Source organism: Empidonax traillii, unplaced genomic scaffold (assembly GCF_003031625.1).
Source record: "Empidonax traillii isolate 1590-97213 ecotype Southwest subspecies unplaced genomic scaffold, ASM303162v1 scaffold55:size2822071, whole genome shotgun sequence".
In the NCBI taxonomy this organism is placed as follows: domain Eukaryota; kingdom Metazoa; phylum Chordata; class Aves; order Passeriformes; family Tyrannidae; genus Empidonax; species Empidonax traillii.
Genome location: NW_020955248.1, coordinates 812,888 through 831,949, shown reverse-complemented (window position 1 = coordinate 831,949; position 19,062 = coordinate 812,888). Strand labels below are relative to the sequence as shown.

General features: G+C 52.7%; 2 protein-coding genes across 6 annotated transcripts; both read right to left on the bottom strand.

Moving 5' to 3' along the window:
• Positions 1-1,996: 1,996 nt before the first annotated feature.
• On the bottom strand, positions 1,997-7,111 carry LOC114055451 (extracellular serine/threonine protein kinase FAM20C-like). The gene is made up of 10 exons (XM_027879571.1): positions 6,531-7,111; positions 5,151-5,326; positions 4,983-5,061; positions 4,428-4,520; positions 4,135-4,250; positions 3,660-3,840; positions 3,433-3,542; positions 2,684-2,765; positions 2,513-2,572; positions 1,997-2,424 (listed from the first exon to the last, which is right to left on the bottom strand). Exons 1-10 carry the CDS (start codon positions 7,007-7,009, stop codon positions 2,190-2,192), a joined length of 1,611 nt encoding a protein of 536 aa, XP_027735372.1. The 5' UTR covers positions 7,010-7,111; the 3' UTR covers positions 1,997-2,189.
• Positions 7,112-12,009: 4,898 nt separating this feature from the next.
• DNAL4 (dynein axonemal light chain 4) lies at positions 12,010-16,303 on the bottom strand. Of its 5 annotated transcripts, none has more exons than XM_027879405.1 (4): positions 16,194-16,303; positions 14,917-15,132; positions 14,116-14,199; positions 12,010-13,198 (listed from the first exon to the last, which is right to left on the bottom strand). In XM_027879405.1, the coding sequence occupies exons 2-4, from the start codon at positions 14,986-14,988 to the stop codon at positions 13,034-13,036; spliced, it is 321 nt and encodes a 106-aa protein (XP_027735206.1). In that variant the 5' UTR covers positions 14,989-15,132; positions 16,194-16,303; the 3' UTR covers positions 12,010-13,033. The 5 variants fall into 5 exon arrangements, with proteins under 5 accessions (XP_027735206.1, XP_027735209.1, XP_027735207.1 ...); XM_027879408.1 differs by having other exon boundaries at positions 14,917-15,135; positions 16,194-16,278; XM_027879406.1 differs by lacking the exon at positions 16,194-16,303 and adding an exon at positions 16,000-16,110.
• Positions 16,304-19,062: the final 2,759 nt, after the last annotated feature.

Sequence of the window (19,062 nt, the reverse complement as noted above, 5' to 3'; positions counted from 1 at the left end):
GCCTCCCCGCGGGCCCCCCCCGCCGCCACCGCCCCGCCCCGCCCCACCCGCCGCCGAAAAAGGGGGGCAGCCACCGCCCCCCCGGCCTCTGGGGAGCGCTTCGATGTCCCCTTCTTTATCATCATCATCGTAATTATTTATTATTATCATTATCATTGTCGCTGTTGGCATATTATTTTTATTTTCCTTTATTTTATTTTAACCGTTTTGGGGGGCCGATGGCAAGGACCCATCCCCGCTCTCCGGTGCTCACCAGGACCTGGTCACCGAGCACCTCAGCCCTCGGGTTCCTCTTCGCCAAGTCCACCACAGGCAGCAGTGAGCCCGCACTGCCAGACAAGGGCGTAGGTGATACCAGCCTAAAATGGGAGCTCCCAGATCGAGGATGGCACCCCCAGCCCCGTCTGGGTTTTGCTGGGGTGGCTGGTTTGCCAGTCCCAGTGAGGTGGGAAATACCCACACCCCATACACCACCCAACACGAGGACACAGCCAAACCTGTCCCTGCGGCATGAGCAGCCCTGCTAAACGCCCATGGGCCCCACTGCTTCAACCGGGTAGGCATGTTCTGCTGTTCCCCAGACCCGTGGCCTCAGACAGCCCGCTGCCACCGCTCTCCTCCACGGGTGGCTGGGCCGGCTTGGCAGGAGGGTGTGAGCCAAACCAGGCTGCTCCCACGGGACCTTGAACCTCAGCAGCACAGCTGGGACCTTGTGCAAACTCACCAGGCTGAAGAAACAGTCACCCTCCCACACTCTGTGTTTTAAATCCCACGGTGCCTAGGAAAAAGATTTGCTGGGGGGGGCTCCGTGAGTGGGGGTAACCAGTCGCCTGTATCTGGACACAGTTGTTAGGCCACATCCATGGGGCATGGTGCAGGAATGCCGCCCCCCCCCCCCCCGGCTTTGCATATGGAGCAAAAAGGTATTTATAGAAAGAGTTAAATAATATGAAGCTGGCAGAAGGGGAGGAACCTGCTGCAAGACAGCCCCAAAACCTTTTCCTCCCTGTGCTGGGGTTTGGGGCACAAGCCAGGGCAGCGGCAGGAGGACGTGCCGCCAGCATTGGGGGGGCACACTGCAACAAACCCTGATTCAGTGGCCCTGGCCCTGTTGTGTAACACAGACAGATCCTCTTTGTCTGTCTTTTTTTTTTTTTTTCTTCCTTTTGAGCCCATTTTTTGTTCTGGGCTAAATCTCTGCCTGGCTTTTCCAGGGCAGCTCCATCTCTCACTGTGCCAGCCACCCTTTTTCACCCTTTCCTGTGGCTTCCCATCCCTTTGTGGGTGCCTGACTAGGACAGAGGACATCTCCCCTCTCCGGTAGCACATTTATCTCTGGCCATGCCAATGCCAACCCTGTGCCCTGTCCTGGGGACGCTGGCAGTGGCCCTTGTGATGGCACCTGCCCCAGCTGACGTAACCCTGCACACGGATTAACCCCCCAGGAGGCTCAGGGGATAAGCTGGGTGCTGAGCCACCGGGCACTAAATAGGGTGCAGGGCCCCGGGGTCAATCGGTCCCCTTATCAGGAGCCACTTTTTTGGGTGGGAAGGGAATTGGCTGTGGTTCCCAGGGAATTTGAGAAGGTGTTCCAAAGGGAGTGAGGCTTGTCCCCCTTGCTGCACCCCTGGCTCTGCAAAGGAGGTGGTGATGCCAGAGCCATGGGGGTTTTCAGGTGGATGCGGGAAGAGCAGGGCAGGGATAAGTAGTGAGTGGCTGGGAGCTCAAACCTCATTCTCCCCACACCAGTAGTGGGGAGTCTCAGCTCTGTTTTTGGGGGTCACCAGGGCATCACCATGCTGGGGACAGGAGTGGGGCAGAAGGAGCTTGCCAACTGCTCCAGTTTGGCAGCTCTTGCTCGGAAAAGGCAGGAAAAATCCCTACCCTTTCCTAAAAGGCTTTTGGGGGCTGGAGCGGCACATCCAGGCATGCGAGGACAGGCCACGGCTGGGAAAGCAGCTTTGGTCGGGAGATCTCAGCTCATGTCATCTCCACTAGGCCAACCTTTTTATTTAAATTCCCTCCCTGCCCCAGCTATCCTTACAACCTGCTTTCCTAGTACATCACACCACCAGCTCTGGCACCACCAAAAGGCCGACGCTACACAAAGTCGGAGCTGCATGCTGATCCCATATCATCCTTGGCAGAACCCAAAAATGCCCCAACCCAGCAAGATACGCAGCCCCCCATCACACCCATGACCCCACATCATCCACCAGCACCTTATCCGGGTGGGCTGCCCTGGCCAGGCAGTGTCCCACCTCCACCAGCACCTTCCCCAGGCGACGGTCCAGTGCCCGCAGGTGGGGCTCAGCCAGGACAGGGGAAAGTGGATCTGCGGCCAGCGCCTCTCGCAGCAGGTCACTCAGGCGGTAGGATTGGGTGGCCAGCAGCTGCAGACGCAAGTAGGTTGACTTCTTGATGCTGCCAAAGATGAGGAGGGAGATGTCTCAACAGCAGGAGCCTCTCCCCGAGAGCAGATCCAGGGTAGGCAGCGGGAGCCCTTTACTACCTGCAGCATTGCTGGAGGGGGGCCAGGATGGACAGTTCATCACGTGAGTGTGTGCCGAAGCTGGAAAGGGGGGAAAGCCCACCAGTGGGTGTCAGGGTAGCATTTCGGTGAGATTGGCAGTCTTCCCCCATCCCTTTGCAGTGATTGCTCCCCTTCTCTCCCCAGCTTTACCCGCGGCCATTGTCCAGGTGGAGCAGGAAAGTGTCATTCCCAAACTTCTCAAAGGTCTCGTAGTGGTGTCGGTCCATGTTGCCTGTGGCGGGCCAACAAATTTGCCATCAGGTTGTGGGCTGGGAGATGGGAGCAGGGATACAGAGCACCCTCCTGGTGTGAGACTGAAACCCAAAGCCTGGGGAAAAGGTCTGGAGGCACCTGTAAGGTGCCCATCTGGTAGTCATGGCTGTGGAGGGGAACTGAGCAGAGACCCTATCGGCCTCCAGGCCCCTTCTCATCCCAGCAGCCCCACAGAGGGACAACAGTGGCAAATGGAGCAGAAGTAATGGCCAAAGCATGGCTGGGTGGCCAGAAACGAGGAGATGGGAAACTCTCCAAGTCAGATGATGGTGAAGGGACAGCGCAGGGAGGAAGAAGCAGCCGAGGGACAGGAGAGGCAGCCAGAGCCCTAGGCATCACCTCTGCCTCTGGATTTCCAGGGGCTGCATGTGAGAGTATGCTGGAAGGTGCTTCCTGTGTCTGGGGTGTTCAGCTGGGATCTCCCCAGCATCTGTTGTCCTTTGACTTCTGCCCTAATGGCACAGCCCTGTCCTCTCATTTTGGGTAAGAGTGCAGCTCGCTGCAGCCTGAACAACGGTTTGGCCAACAAACCTCGCAGGGCACAGCGCTGCAGGACACGGAACCTTTTGGGCTTCTCAGTCCCAAGGGAGCTCCACAGCCCTCAGCACCAGAATGGAGTGGCTCACCCATAAGGAAATCGAGGATCGTCATGTCGATGAGGTCAAGGAGGCGATGGCCCCTGTCGTAGGGCGGCGTCTCTCGCACCCGAGCACAGTAGTTGGGGTTCAGCTCCCATCTGCTGGCAGAGGCCGGGGAGGGAACAGGGGCCACTGAGAGTGGCCATGGAGCAGCCCCCTCCCACCCCATAGCTCTGCTGCTCCATGCCCCCCATACCCCCCGTGCCCTGGCTCACTCAGCTTTCTTGCTCTTGTGGTAGGAGCGGCGCCAGGGGCTGCGCCAGGAGCGGCGCTTGGCCAAGGTCTTGTCAGGGAGCAGGGCAGCCATGGAGCCCTCCAGCCGGTCCGGCTTGCCACAGAGGGCGTGCTCGGTGGAGCAGTAGTAGGAACATTCCCCGTAGAAGCAGACGTTACCCGCTGGCCATGGGGACAAAGCAAAGGTTGATGAAGAACAGAAAGGCAACAAGCCTGTGACCCCCAGGCAGGGTGGTCCAGAAGGCAGCCGGGGGAAAACGCTCCATGCATTGTGGCCATGCACCACTGGCAACGCAGCGGCAGGGAAGGCAGCGAGGAGCAAAGCCCCATGGCAGGGGACCCACAGGAGCTGGAGCAGTGCCCAAACAGTTACTTTGTCCCAGGGCAGGAGAAGACAGGTCCAGCTGAGCTCCATGGGGGTGGCCACAGGAGAGGATGGACAACATGAAAGCTCACCTGGGGAGATGAAGAAAGTCTTGACCAGTTTCTTGTCTGTGGTGATGTCACGAATTTCCTTGGTTATATTGACCAAACGGCCAGAAACTGGGGGGATTCGCCGGAAATCCAGGATCCTGAAATACAGAACTTGGAACCACTTCTTATCGACCCCGGCTGGTTTTCACAGCAAGTTATTAAACCCACCAGGAGGCATCCCTCACAAAAACGAGGGAGAGGTGGGATGAAGGAGCAGTTTCTCTGCTGCTCTGCCAGCATGGGAAGGGAGGGTTGGATGTAAAGCTTATGCTCACCTGTCCAGGTGGAAGGCTGCAATCTCTGCATTGTGCCTCTCAAAGTCCGAGAAGTAGAAGAAATCTATGGGCGTCTCCTGGTCCCGGGTCTGCCTGGGAGGGTGGGGGTCACTCTGAGCATGGTTCCAAACCACACCTCACCTTGTGTCCCCTGGTGACACTGGAGACACAGCAAGACCCAGTCTCCTCCAGTCACTTCCTGATGGGTGGTGTCACTCCAAGCGCCCAGTCTGAGCTCCCACATACTCCCTGCTTCCAACACAAGGGCTGGGAAGCCTCATGGACTGGAGGCTCATGGATGGTCCTCACGGACCACCTTCTTCTTTCCACCACTGGAGGTCACTACCCCATCACAAGCTGCATCCAGGCTGTTGTAAGCAGCCAGGGAAGGCGAAGGAAAGGGGACCATTCCGCTTGCCTCAATTTTGGGATGGAGGTGCTGAAGCAAGGCACAAAGCATTTCTCCATTTCTCCCTCCATAGTCCCCTCTGGCCACTCCTCGCTACCTAATGGGACCATGTGATGAGGTAAGGGGTTGTCCCAAACTTTACTCACTTCATGGGCTTGAAGAGGGCCTGCCCATAATTTGGGAATGTCATGATCAGCTTGAGCTGGGTACCGCCAGACTTCTGGACTGAAAGCAGGCACACAGGTGTGAGAGAGACACGCAGTAAGCGGTGGGGCAGGGGTGTGGAGACAGGGGTGTGGGCAGGGAGGTGGTACCTGAGCTGATGATCCTCTGTGTGGCCAAGTCCTGGAGGAGTTTGGGCAACAGGGGGTCCTGGCGGGGGTACAGCTCGTAGCGGTTGATGCCAACATGGAATTTGAGCCAGGTGGGGTAGGTGTCATAGGCCGTCTTCCCTGTCGGGAGCAGCGTCTCGGCTTTACTGCTGCTGACCCTGAAGCCCGACAGCCACCACCACCCCAACAACAACAACAACAGCTTTTAGTGGAATGGGATCGGTCCCCAGTCCCCAGGCACTTCCCAGGAGCCAGTGTGTGGAAGATGAGCCATGGGGAAGGCCCAGCACAAGCCCTGGGTGGGTTCCACGTTTCATGGTGGCGAAACTGGAGCAGGGGCTTCCCAGCCAACCCCAGCACGGACCTGAACTCCCACTCCCAACAACCCACTCCCCTTCAACACGTTTATCACACACCCTTGGTTTCCCCAGGGGGTTAAGTTTGGGTTAGCATTATCCCTGTCTCTGTGCATCTTGCAAATTGGCGGTTAGCTGGCATTCAAAGGAGCTCATGGGATTATCTGCCCCACCTCTGTGCTAGCACACACTGGCACTGCAGTGAGACAATTAGCCCAGGACATCTATAACCCAAATCCATGTCTCTCTAGGAAAACACAGACTGTGCCTCAGTTTCATCAAACCAGACCCAAGGTTATTCCATAGGTGAGGTGGTCCTCAGAAACAAGGCAAATGCCATTTGTGGAAACCAGCTCTTAAACCAGCTAAGAAAAGCTTTCCCAAATTTAGCAGGCATCACTTTTGGAAGGTGTGCTTTCCATAAGGAAGCTGTTACGTGTTACGATGTTAAAGCTTTTAATATCTTCCCTTCTAATTAGAGGTTAGTAGTCCAATGATAAAAATAGGCAGCCGGCAGCAGTGAGCTCAGCATACAGCTGAGCCTAAAGAGGTCAGCAGATATCCTGAGAAATGCAGGATGGGAATGGTCTCACTGTTAGAGATAACCCACATTGCAGGCTTTGTGTCTTCAACATATGGGGAGAGGGGATAAAACTGGTTAGAAATCTGGACTGGGGACTTCCTCATATACAGAGAGAGAGAGAGAGACCAAAGGCTAGTCTGTGGTGGGGAAAGGAAGGAGACAATAATAGATACCCCACATAATACAACGAACAATTCAAGAATCTCCTTTGGCTTTGCCATGTGCTACAGGCTTATGAGTAGCAGCCCAAAAATTCAGGGTTAAGAGAGGATTTGAGGTGTGAAAAGAGCGTGCTCAGCAGTGGGGGTCCCTCCAGGGTAGGATGCTGCTCTATGTAGGAAAACTACATGTTTGGTACCCGCTGCTTGTCCCTCAAACCCACTTATCCCCCAAAAGCAAGCTAGAGTTGAGCTTGCTCCTCACCATTCGTCACTCCCGCTGCTGCGCAGGCTGAACTTCTTCATGGGGTCGACGACAAACAGCTTGTCTTTTTCTGTCACCTCTGGGATTGGGATGTTGTAAAGAGGATGCTCAAAAAGTGCTGCCAGCTTCGATCCCTTGGTCCGTCCTGCATTGCCGCCTTCTTGCTGGTGCTGGACCCACAGCTCTCCAGCCCTTGTGTGCAGCCCTGCTCCCTGTAGCTGGGAGGTTTTTTCCAAGGAGCTGTTGCTGCCACTGAAATCCTGAAGAATTCGCAGGCTCAGCTTTTTGAGGCCGGACAGCATGGGGCTGCCTGGCGGGACACCTGTGGCTTTTGGTGCTTTTGTATCACAGCTGCAGGGCCTGTGGGCTGCAGGGAGAGCAAAATCCATCACCAGGTGCACGAGGAGGGCCAAGAGCAGAAGAAAGAGAAGGGTGATTTTAAATTTCCTTTGGAAAAGTGTTTGCAGCCGGTGCCGCATCCTTCCTTGCCCAAAACACTCAGCAAGGGGTGGGCACCCACCCAGGGTTAAAAGAGTTGGTGTGGATGCAGCCTCTGTGTAAAAATAAAAGAGAGGTGTCCTGGATTTAGAGCATCGCAGCAAGAGAGCAACTGGTGCAAGAGCGAAGTCGCAGGACAGATCTGCCAGTGCGGCACCTCACAGAGTGACACCGCCAGGATGGGACGGGAGGTTGTGGCGGGGTTTATCAGTGCTGATAAGGGTCGAGCTGGCACTGCCAAGGTTAGGGTGAACAGGGCAAGTTCCAAATCAATAGTTGCAAAGCTGGCCCAGGGGCAGCACTGGCTGCAGTTGACCCCTTCACTGTCCTGTCTTTCTGTACTGTCACCCACACGGGGCTGCAGAACATTTCTTGGCATACATGGCATTAAAGTACTTCTGCCTCTGCAGCATCCACCCTGCCAAGCATTATGCAGCTCCATTCCCCATGTTCATCATAGCCTCACACTCAGAATTCATGAGAATCTTACTCCTGCTGCTCAGCCAAGGCCATTTTATCACCCTCCTTCATCCATTCAAAATCCGTTGTACTAAATGCACCAACCAAAAATCACTCAAATGGCATAAAACAAAGGGAATGGGAGTGTCAGCATTGCTGGGAAGGGAAATGCTGGGCTGGCAGTGTAAGGAAGGGTTAACAGGCAGGGAAGGTAGGGATGTTCCCAGAGATTCTGAAGCAGGTGGGGGAGGCAGGCAGGCAGGCAGGAGTAGGGATGCTGCCTTGGACATAAGCGCAGAGGGGCAGCGGGACCCACCAAGTGTGGGGAGCACTGGCAGCTTGTGGAAGGGCAGGGCAGGCCAACTTTACAAGAAATTCCCTTTCTCAGTGACACCCAGGGATGCAGAGCTGGGCTGCATGCTCACAAATGGCTCATAACTTGTAGGGAGGGAACTTTGGATTTGTTAAAGGACAGAGAAGCACAAGGCCACCTGCAACAAGCCTGGGGACTTGGGTACAGAATATGGCATGATGTTTCTCCTTTCTTTGATTTCCCAAAGGATGCAGAAGGCATGTGAAATCCCATACATCATGTGGACCTTCCCTGCTGTACGTTACACCAGGAGCCAGCTTGGAAATCCTCACTCCAAGCCGGGAGGGTATGATGATCATCGGGCAGGAGGGGATATTCTGGAGACCCCTTCCTCAGCTGCCATCCCTGCACCACCCTCTTGCTCACGCTGCCCTCTCCACACCATCCTGTGCCGTGTCAGGCTCGGTCCCCTCCCAGGCGGTGCGCCGAGAACGCGGTGTTCCCGGTGTTCTTGGCTCGCGTGTCCCACGGCGCGACAGTTGCCTGGAAACCGCCTCCGGCTGACACCATCAGCCGCCCCAGATTCAGCCGGCTCCGTATTCCCTTCCCCGTGCCTTGTGCCGACAAGATGGCCGATGAGAGCCGGGGCAAGCGAGGAGGAGGAGAGCTTTCCAGCCCGGCTGGCGAGCCCGAAGCCCCACAGAAGGAGCTGGGGGGGAGGGAAGCAGATGGCTTCCTTGGGGAAGGGAACACGGCGTCTTGCTCGGGGAAGTTTGCTGGATCCAGTCCGGATGCATGATTTGGTAAGAAGACACCTAGAAGGGGTGGTAGCTGGTAGCTGGAACATGGGATCATTAGGTCATTGCTTAGGAAAAAAAACAAAACCAAACCAAACCAAAAAACCAAACAAACCCCAAACTCCTCACCACAAACAAAACAAACAGAAAAAACACAAACAAACAAAACAAAAACAAGCAAACAAAACAAAAACAAACAAACAACAAAAACCAAAACCCCCACCAAAATCTATGTACTAACTGATTGCATCAAAGGAGCTGGGCTCGGCTCCCAGAGCAGGGCCAGAGATTTCCTTATTCCAGAGCCAGCCCTGGGAGATTGAGGACAGAGGGAGACCCCTCTCCTTCCAGTGTCCCAAACCAGCTCCAAAGTGGGCTGGAGAGGATAGAAACCTCTTTCCTATGTCCTAGAGTCAGCCAGCCACAGGGACCCTATAGGCTGAAGTCACCCTACTGACTGTGAATGCTATCCCTAGGACAGGGAAGCTTACAATCCTACCCCTTCCCCCCCCCCCCCCCCCCCCCCCCCCCCCCCCCCCCCCCCCCCCCCCCCCCAGTTTAGCATCCCATTGGAAAGCAGAGGCAGGGGGCTTAGGTGGGGCACTTGCCACCCTTAGCACTTCAATGCAGGCATTAAATATTAACCAAAAGATTTTTCAGCAAGTCAGACACGAGCCTGCAGCAACGGGGAAGAGCTGGAGACCTTCAAAGCCTGCCCCAATCGCCTGACAGCACATCGATGTACCTTGTTGCCATGACATCATCACAGAGAAGCGGTAGAATTTGCACTTCTTTCTTCTCATCTCCCCCCTCCAGCTCTTCCTCCATCTTCCCAGCAGGTTCAAGACACCCTTGGGGCGGAGGAGGAGTCCTACATCCGAGGACATTTTCACTGCAGGCTCCAAGTCAGGACTCCCCGGCAGCTGATAATGATGTTGCCCATCTCCCCTCAGCAGGGAGGGATGAAGTCATGAAGCACAGCCCCCAGAGCTGCCATCGCAGCTTTACGGGACAGGGAGATAGAAAGAGTCATTTGGCTGGCACCCATGCATCACCCTGTGGTTTTCATCTCATTTTCTGCATCTGACTCAGCCTGATGCTTTGATGGGTAATGGCAGCAATATGCAGGGGGCAAGAAATGAGAGGGAAACACAATAGCAAGCCAACTGTTGCCAACTTTCCTAGCTTTCTGCTGAAAATTCATGAGGTAAAATCCTCCAGCAACACACTGCAGTTTTATAGTCAAAAGCAGAGAGGCCCCAGAGGCTCCACCATAAATCATAGTCTGAGTTGGAAGGGGCCTTTAAAGGTCTTCTCGTCCAAACCCTCTGCAATGAGCAGGGACACCTTCAACTAGATCAGGTTGCTCAGAGCCCCGTCCAACCTGACCTCGAATGTTTCCAGGGATGGGGCATCCACCACATCTCTGGGCAACTTGTTCCAGTGTTTCACCACCCTCATTGTAAAAGACTTCTTCCCCATATCCAATCTTGAACAAACCTCTTTTAGTTTAAAACTTCTACCTCTTATCACAATACACCCTGCCAAAAAGTCCCTCTCCAGCTTTCCTCTAGGCACCCTTCAGGTACCGGCAGGTGCTATAGGGTCTCTCTGGAGCCCTCTCTTCTTCAGGCTGAACAACTCCAACCCTTTCAGCCTGTCTTCATACCAGAGGTGCTCCAGCCCTCCACTCACCTTTGTGGCCTCCTCTGGTCCTGATCCAGCAAATACATCAGCCACAGAGGGGTCTCTTGTGGAAAACACAGGACAAGGGACCATTTCTAATCCGTAAACTTTACTCCCCCAAAAATTACAGGTGTGCCCAAAAATGTGCCACATCTACAACAAAAGGACGGCAAAAGTCAGGCACGCAGGGGCCAGCACAGCATGGCTCAACTTGCAACAGGCAGGACAATCAATCTTATTGAACACTTACCTCAGAGCAGGGGCTCTGACAGACACAACTGAATTTTGGAAGGCTGAGGCTTGTGCTTTCATGTACAGAGCTAATGACAGGCCTGGAAACCAGCTAACAAGGGTTGGCTAACAATGGTAACTTTCTGTGGGAAAGCTGTTACCCTTGGAAACAAAACTAGCCTGCCGCTCTCCTGTGAGCCACCTTGCACTTACCTTGTGCGAGTGGCAGTGTGGGAGCTGCCTTGCTGCACATTCACACCTTGCTCACCTCAATCTGTTTGCACACTCAAGCCTCGAGAAGGCTGGGGAGCAGTCACCGCTCCCCTCTTGCCGAAGCAGGTCATGGAGACATTAGCTTTGGTCAGCTGGTGGCCAAGGAGATAACAAACAGGCAGCGAGGCCAAGAGGTTGCGTGCTGAGGTAAACAGCTCCCTGTGGTCACCTGCAGGTCACCACGACCCTGCAGAGATGCCCATGACCAGCATGTCTGTGCATATGCACACAACAGTTAATTATTCATTAGCGTGAAAGAGGCACGATTAAAGCGATTGTGGTATGGCTAATGGTGTCATCATGATCCAACGCTGGGCATTCCAAAGACACTGGCTTTACCTTTTCCTCTGAATCTGGAGGAGATAGAAAGTTGAGGAAGAGAGAATAATCTTTTCCACCTTCCAGCTGCAGAAAGTGCCAGTCAATAGCACTGTCTTCATGTAATGGCAGCCAGCTGGAGGGAGGCAGAGCAACCACAGCGTGAGACAGCTCAAATGATTTGGGCTCTTCTACACAGCACAGCAATCCTGATCACAGGCCAGGTATCACAGCACTAACTACCTTATAACAATAGCTTTGTGTCCCTCCCACCTCACAACTCTCTTCCACCTGATCAGTCAGGAATTACATGAGAGGACATTAGTCCTTTGGACATGGTCCAAATTTGAAATAATTTCCAACTGTTTTCATATTACTCCAATTTGTGGCTTATAGAAGAGCTCCTGACATGAAATCGAAGAAGGACATCTCTAGTGTAACACTGAGGTTCAGAAAAGGAACAAAAGGAATTGTAAAAGACCCTCCACCAGCTTGATCCACTGCAGGCACTAAGGCAGAGAGATCCTTCCGTCTTGAACTATGCACTAGAGGTGCCAGCTGGCAACATTCTGAGAGGAAATCTCAAAATAAGGAAGCCACAAATATGAGACTCTGAAGATTAGAGCCAAGGCACACTAGCTGATCAGCAGACACAGGTATGCTCCCTTGCTGCTACTGCTTAGACAGCTGCGTAGACTGAGGGATTTGGCCAGCAGTGCTGTGGGCCTGGCAACCTTCCTCAGCATAGTGGTTTGCACTGGTAAAAGGAACTGAACAGGGAGGATGAGAGGCACACAGGAAACTTGCAGGATGGAGATCTGTCACTGTCCTCTGCCTGTGCTACACCATTGCGTACTTATTTCCAAGTTTCTTGAACTACTTTTCCTACACAAACAAACACACAGACATTTTGCTAAAATTTTATTGTAAAAACACAGTTCCCCAGATTTATTTATATAAATAAGCCACAGATGTAACATACAGTTACGTTCATTCCATCCTCCAACACCGACAGCTTTAAAAAACGAAACAGGCTAAAAGAATGCAAGTCCAGAAAGACGTTAGGTTTCTGATGACCAAGTTATATTTCACATGGAGCCTCCTTCCCCTGCCAGTCCCAAACAAGATGCTGAAAGTACACAGCACTTGCAACACCCCCAGGAACTGACGGGGAGGCATTTGAGCCTTAAAAAGAGCTCTCACCCACTCCCCAGGCGTCGTCAGCCGCCTATGTTTTCATGCTGTCTCGGTGTGCTGTGGGTGAGAAAGGAGGGGGCAGTTTGCATAGCAACCTCCTACACCCAGGCAGCTCAGCTGTTGTACCCTCCCCAAAGCAGCAGGGAAGGGCAAGCCGGGATTGCTTCCCTGTGGCTCACACCTCCACAAGCAGCCTGAAGGGAGACCTTTAGTGCTGCCAGGTCTGCATGGACATATTAGAAGTGAGAAAGAATGTATGAGCAGCATTCAGAGAGAGGAAAGACAGGTGCTGGTCAGAGCTATACTGCATGGTAGTGGGGAAAGTAGCAGAGAGAGGACACGATGTGGAACAAGTGGGAGTTATAAAAACCATAGGGCTGGATAGCACCTTTTCTCTTTTGCTTACCCTTGCTAGTGCTGCTGTGCGGCTCTGCAGCATGTCATGAGATTAACTATCCCCCACTTCCCTTCTGCTTTGGCTCAAACACCAAGGAAAGAGCCACAGACAGATGAGAAATCCCACGAGCTAGGACAGGACAGCTTAGCAAGTTTATACACACACACACGCACCAACTATATGTATCCCACGGAACTGTTAACGTCAGTATGAAAAAGAGATATCTTGACATTTAACTATTAAAAATAAAGCCCCACCTCCTCCAGATTGTACAAAACCTGTCAAGAGAAGGACAAATCTCTTGTATTCAGCAAATCTGGGACACAGACAGGGGTCAGGAGCACTTCCAGACGCACACGGCCAGGCTGCCACCAAAGAACATGTACAGCAGATTCTTCACCTCGTGAGTGATCTCAAAGCCAAAACCTTCCCCAATCACCACGTGCCAGGAGGACCCAAACTTCTTGTCCATCGTCTCCTTGATCATCTTGGCAGCACTCTGGAGAACATTAAGGCAGAGAGCATAGGGTGAGATAAAGCAACCAATGAGGGCAAACATGCCCCTAGTCTTCTCTCTTGGCAGACTACTCAAGCCACGGGCAACAGGTACAGCAGCTGCACTGCAGGAACGGAGAGCTGCCCAGAGGTACACCCAAGGGTAACACAGGTCTCAGCAGCCTCCAACACAGCAGCCAGAAGAAATTAAAGAACTGCATCTAGCAATCCTTTCTGTCGTTCACTCAGCCTGACGCAAGAACTCTGCTTTAGATGCTGCTGGAGTTATGCTGGGCGAGGTGAGCACGAGAGGAGATTCAGGTCACTAAGCTGCGGCTATTTTTACAGGAGTCCATTTTTTTTCTCCAGCTAATTACCAAAACACTGAAACTAGGCTGACTTTTAAAAGGCTTGCTTTTCCCAGATCACACCCTGTTTGATCCAAAAAAGGAGAGAGAAAGATTTTGTAGTGGCATGCAGTGCCCTGCCCATGGAGCAAGGTGTTTTTTCCCTTCATCGTTGGTCCTAAAGCCAAGAGAGAATACTTAGCAGACTTTCCTGTACTCATCCCCAAAGCAGAAGTCTCCACACAGTTCTGAGCCAAGCCCTCAGGACACAGGGCATTTTATGAACAGAGTGGAAGCATGCCATAGGAAGGTAGGATCAGGAAGGAGGTAAGGTCACTACTAATCTCTGCTTCCTGCAGGAAAACAAAGTGCTCCTATGGATCTTGCAGACAAAGGGAACTGAATCTGAGATCTAGGCAAGCTCTTTGCCTCCTTCTAGCCTTGCTCAGTGCAGAAAGAGAGTAATAGGATATCAGGGCCTGTCTCCACCCTGCCCTGCACCCTTAGCCCTGGTCCTGCAGGTCCCTTGAGCTGCAACAACAGCAGGCTGGCCATTTTGGGATCTGGCTAGTACCTCGTTGTTGGTGGCAAATTTCTCACACGCTGTGACACACAGTTCCATGGTCTCCACACGCATCTCCTCCGGCATGTCCGAGTGCTGGAAAGGGCAAACAAACAAGAGGAACTAAGCAGCAAAACAAGAGCTGGATACAAAACAACAGAAAGTAGTTCTTACTTTTGCACTGGCTGTAGTTGGGGCTTAGACATAGTAAATATGAAAATGGCTTATTGCATTAGAATTGATCCACTCATTCCTTGTTGCAGCCAACACGGAATTCTTGTCTACCTACATGAAGACTAGCACTAAGTAAGCACAGCTTAAAGGAGGAGATCAAGGCATTTGTCAGTTTTTCTGCTATAAGCAGAAAATGGAAAGCATGTTAATACTGCTAGGACCACAGTCCTTAATTACTACTATAAGCATAACAAAGAAGTCTAAATTACAGAGCCTTTTCTTCTGCTGCTGCTATCTGGCTGGCGAGCAAGGCCTTTTGCTCCAGCTTTCTTAGGACTAAAAAAATACTGCATCCAGAACAGAAGAGAGGGCTCTAAAGGCAGTGCACTCAATCTATTAGATGGATCACTTTGCTCCAGACTTCCTCTGGCTGGCATGGGGAACACCTGTGTCAATACAGATTTCTCTGACAGAGGTCAAGGATAGGGAGAAAGCAGTAGTGACAACCAGGATCCCACAACAGGACCATCAGTACATGTGTTCTCACAGCAGCTACTCAGTGGGAGAAGGCTGGTAAGAACGAAGGCAGAGTTTCATATCTGTGACACTGGTAAATGCACAATCCACCCCCCTTCTTACCCTAATCAGTGGAAAAGTGTGAAGCCTTTTATAATCAGCCTCATCCTTTTTCTCCTCCTCGGTCTCTTCCATGGTCCTTCCACAGGGACCCCAGGAAGGGGTAGAGGGGCTGCCTGTAGCTCAGCAAAGTGTTGTGTCACAGCCAGCTGAGAGGAACTCAGCTCTGTGAACACGAGCAGCTTCAGCAGGAGGAGTTGCTTCTTGGCCCAGAGGACACTGCTTCAACAGAAACAAACACGGGGAAGAGACACAAAGCTTTAAAGTGAGAGGCAAATAAAACTATTACGAGAACATCACGCTATCTCACTCGCCATTTTCTCAATGCCGCCTTCACACCCCACGCACTCAAGAGTGTTATCTCACAGACCATTAATGGAAACAAATTTTTAAAAATGTATCCTTTTCCATAAGCGAGGCTTTAAGAGCACAGCACTTCCCAGAAGCACCAAGGGAGGTTGAGGGGAGAGCTGAGCCAGGCTACAGAAGAGAGAACAATCAGCCACCAAAGCCCTTGATTAGTTCCAAAAGGATTTTCCCAGGGCACTATTATCTGCCAGAGTTTCAAACAGCACTCGACGAGCAAAGGGCAGGAGCATTTTAGACGCAGGATCTGTGTACGTGTCTGTACGAAACATTTAACAGGAACATCTTGGTCTCGTTTGCGCACAGAGATCCTCAGATCTCTGAGCATTTGTCAGCTGGGGAGGACCATATGGGAAAGCTCTGGACCGTGCCTCTGGGCCTAATTACCAACCTGACTCCGGCAACACAGAGGCACAGCACTGACTGACAGACGCAGAGCATTTCACCGTGATCTTTCCTCTGGTTCCCTCACCCAGAACAAAGCATCTTCCTCTCCTACCCAGCGGCAGCAGGGGTGAGCCCATATTAAAGGCAAAGCAAAATAAACAAGGTGTCAGGCGACAGACCAAGCATTTATGCCAAGCACGGAGAACCGCTGGCTGAAGCACCAAGTCAAGCAGATCGCCAGCTCTCAAACGGAGGAGTCCCAAACCACGACCTCCGCGGGACAGAGGCCCCGCCCGGCTGACACCTGGCAAACCCCATGAGCCACTTCCATACCCATCCGCAGCCCGAGACGTGCCCGGGGCCACAGCCCGAGAGGTGCGGGGCGGCGGAACGCGGTCCGAGCGTGCCGCGCACCCCAAGTAGCCCTGCCCTGCCGACTCGCCGCCCTCGGCGCGGCGGCGGACGAGCTCGGTCGGCGGCGCTGAGCAGAGCCAGGAAGGGAGAGGGGGCTCCGAGCGCGGCCTCACCTGCGCGGCCGCCGCCGCCGCAGCGCCGTTGCCAGGGAAGGGCCGCGCTTGTCATGGCAACGGCGAGGGAAGTCCCGCCCACCTCAGCGGCCATTGGGCGGAGCGCACGCGCGGCGCGCCTGATTGGTGGCCTGCTCGGGCGGGCGCCGCGCGGGGCCTTGGGGCGCAGGGGCTCTGGGGTGGCCGCGGGGCGCCTGAGCCGAGTCCCCGGCCCAGCACCCGGTGTGCGGCGGCTTAGTGTTGGTCTGAACAAACACCCCTCTGGGGACAAGTGCTACCGTTGTTTTTTTTTTTTCTTTCTTTCTTTTAAACAACAAGGATAAATGTAAGAATAAGGAACGATTTGGGGCAATTCGTGAGTTTTGGTTTGGGTTTTTTGTTTGTTTGTTTGTGGTTTTTTTAGTCACAGAATCAATTAGGTTGGAAAAGACCTGTGATATCATCAAGTCCAACCTGTGATCAAATTCCACCGTGTCAACTAGACCGTGTCAGTGCTGCATTCAATCATTGCTTAAACACCTCCAGGGACGGTGATTCCACCACTTTCCTGGGCAGCCCATTCCAATATCTAATCAGCCTTTCTGTGAAGGATTTCTTCCCAGTGCCCAAACTGAACCTCCTCTGGCTATGCCTTCTTGTCCTGTCCCTAGTTGCCTGGGAGAAGAGGCCAAAACCCACCTGACCAAGAGGCCAAAACCCTCCTTCTCTCTAGGCTAAACAACCCCAGCTCCCTCAGCCACTCCTGGTAAGACTTGTGCTCCAGACCCTTCACCAGCTTTGTTGATCTTTTTTGGACCCGCTCCAGCACCTTCCAGAACTGAGGAGCTCAGATCTGGACACAGTTCTCATTGTGTGGGAGAGGCAACCACCCACATTTGCATCTCAGTATGACTGTACAGAAGGAGAAAGTGGTGCTGCGAGGATGGATCGTGAGTTTTCAAGCCGTTCCTATAAGAGTAGTCCCCCTCCTGCCCTCCGTGGCCTTTGAGCTTGTAATGTCTCTTTGCTTTGACATTTTCCTTGGCTCTCGGCTTCCTGGGAAACCTCTGTTGCCTGTGCACCCTACTAGCCAAACACCAATTGCCTCTAAGCCAGGGCTTAAACAGTTTCCTGGGGGTCTAGCATTGAATTCATCTGAAATTAATTCAGGTAGAGAAGCAGCAAGCCTCAGAATAATACTGAGGGGAAACACTTCTCCTGTGAAAAGCCTCCGATGCTGGACGTGACGCCTGGGCTTCCATCAGTGCCCATCCTTGTCTTGCAGAGTGGCTCATGGGCCTGATTGATCTTTCACGTGGTCCTTCTGGCTGGTTTGTTTGAAATGTCCTCACTGCTGGCTGTCTGCTGAAAGAATTGCTTTCTGGCTGTCTGAGAAGGAAAGGAGCGGGGGAGGAACAAGCTGGGCACTCTTCTGCCCCTGCCAGCTCATGAGTCTTGTTCTCACGCTGTAGTACTGAGCTGTGCCCTACGGCCTTGTTGTCCCTTTTGCTCATGAAGCAGTGAATCCAACCTCCTGCTTATCCTTTGCCTGACAGACCAGTGCTGGAGGCAGCAGAGATGCCTTTGGGCTTGGAAAGACAACGCTGCCGTGATCATTCATCTTTCCCTTTGCCATCGCTGCAGGTGGTGACAGAAATGAAGCGCTGCCTCCTGTGCCCCTCATTCTCCTACCGCTCCTGCCCCCTGGGCTGATTCCTTCCCATTCCTCCTTTCAGCAAGCATCGGCCTCTTGCAATGAGGCAGGCACAGAGCTAAAATTGTCAAGAGACAGATAAAAGCTGGGAGATCATAATTTTTTTCTTTTCAGACGAGATAATTAGGAGTAGAATCTCTGCGAGGAAGTGGATCTTTCCATCATCGTTGCTTTATCTCCAGGCAGCTACTCTAATCTCTCCAGGGACACGGCTCTTTCAAACACCGTATTCTTACTGTGTTTTTTTTTAAAATGCTTTAATCCCTGCGTAGTTCACCCACTTTTACTACCAAGCAGCAAGTCGGTGTGAGCTGGTGTGTTTGTGTGCCTGTGCCCCTGTGCCCCTGTGTGTGGGGCAGGAGGGCAGCATGCATGCCTGTGCAGTTCTGGGTTCAATTAAATGTGCTTTGGTTCTGGTCAATGTGACCCCAGCAAGCATTTCCCTCAGAGAATGCTGAGACTGGTTGTGAGGATTGTTCACCGGCAGCTCCTAGGTGAGAAGCTAAGGGAAAATTGCCAACCCCAGAACTCAAAGAAAGGAACAATGTCGGTTTTGTGATTGTGGTGGGTGATATGGTGGGGTTGCAAGATAGAGATGCCTCTTGAGGAAGGAGAGTATCCTGCTGACCTGTCTCCATCTACTGTGGCTTAGCAAAATGTTAGCAATTGGTTTCTGCACCCTCAGGTGCAGGCTGCCTCTATACAACACTGCAAGCCAGTCAGAGTCTTATTAGGCCAACACAGGTAACAGGTACTGGTCTTTAGTTTCCATATCAAGCAACCAGATGCCCTTCTGTAGGTGAAAGCAAGTCCAGAGCAAGGGTCCAGTTCACTCCTCTGGATCTGTAAGGAGCTGGAATCATTGCTCTGCTCTGGCTGGCCCTTCCTTATTCACAGATGGAAACTCTTTCAGCCGTTTGTACTTCACTGTGGCTGCTGAAAGCATTAAGCATTAAAACAAAGTGCCGTTTGCCTTCTGACATGAGGGTGCATTGTACTCCTTAGCTGAGCACAGAAATGCAAGCACCAGCTGCAAAATACACATATATATATAATATATACTCCCTCATGCTTTCTTTTAGCCGTCTTTGTTGACCAGACAGCAGACTGACTCTTCATCGAGTGGAGAGCACCTCTCTTCTATTTCTCTTTCTTCTTTTTCTCTTTCTTCTTTTT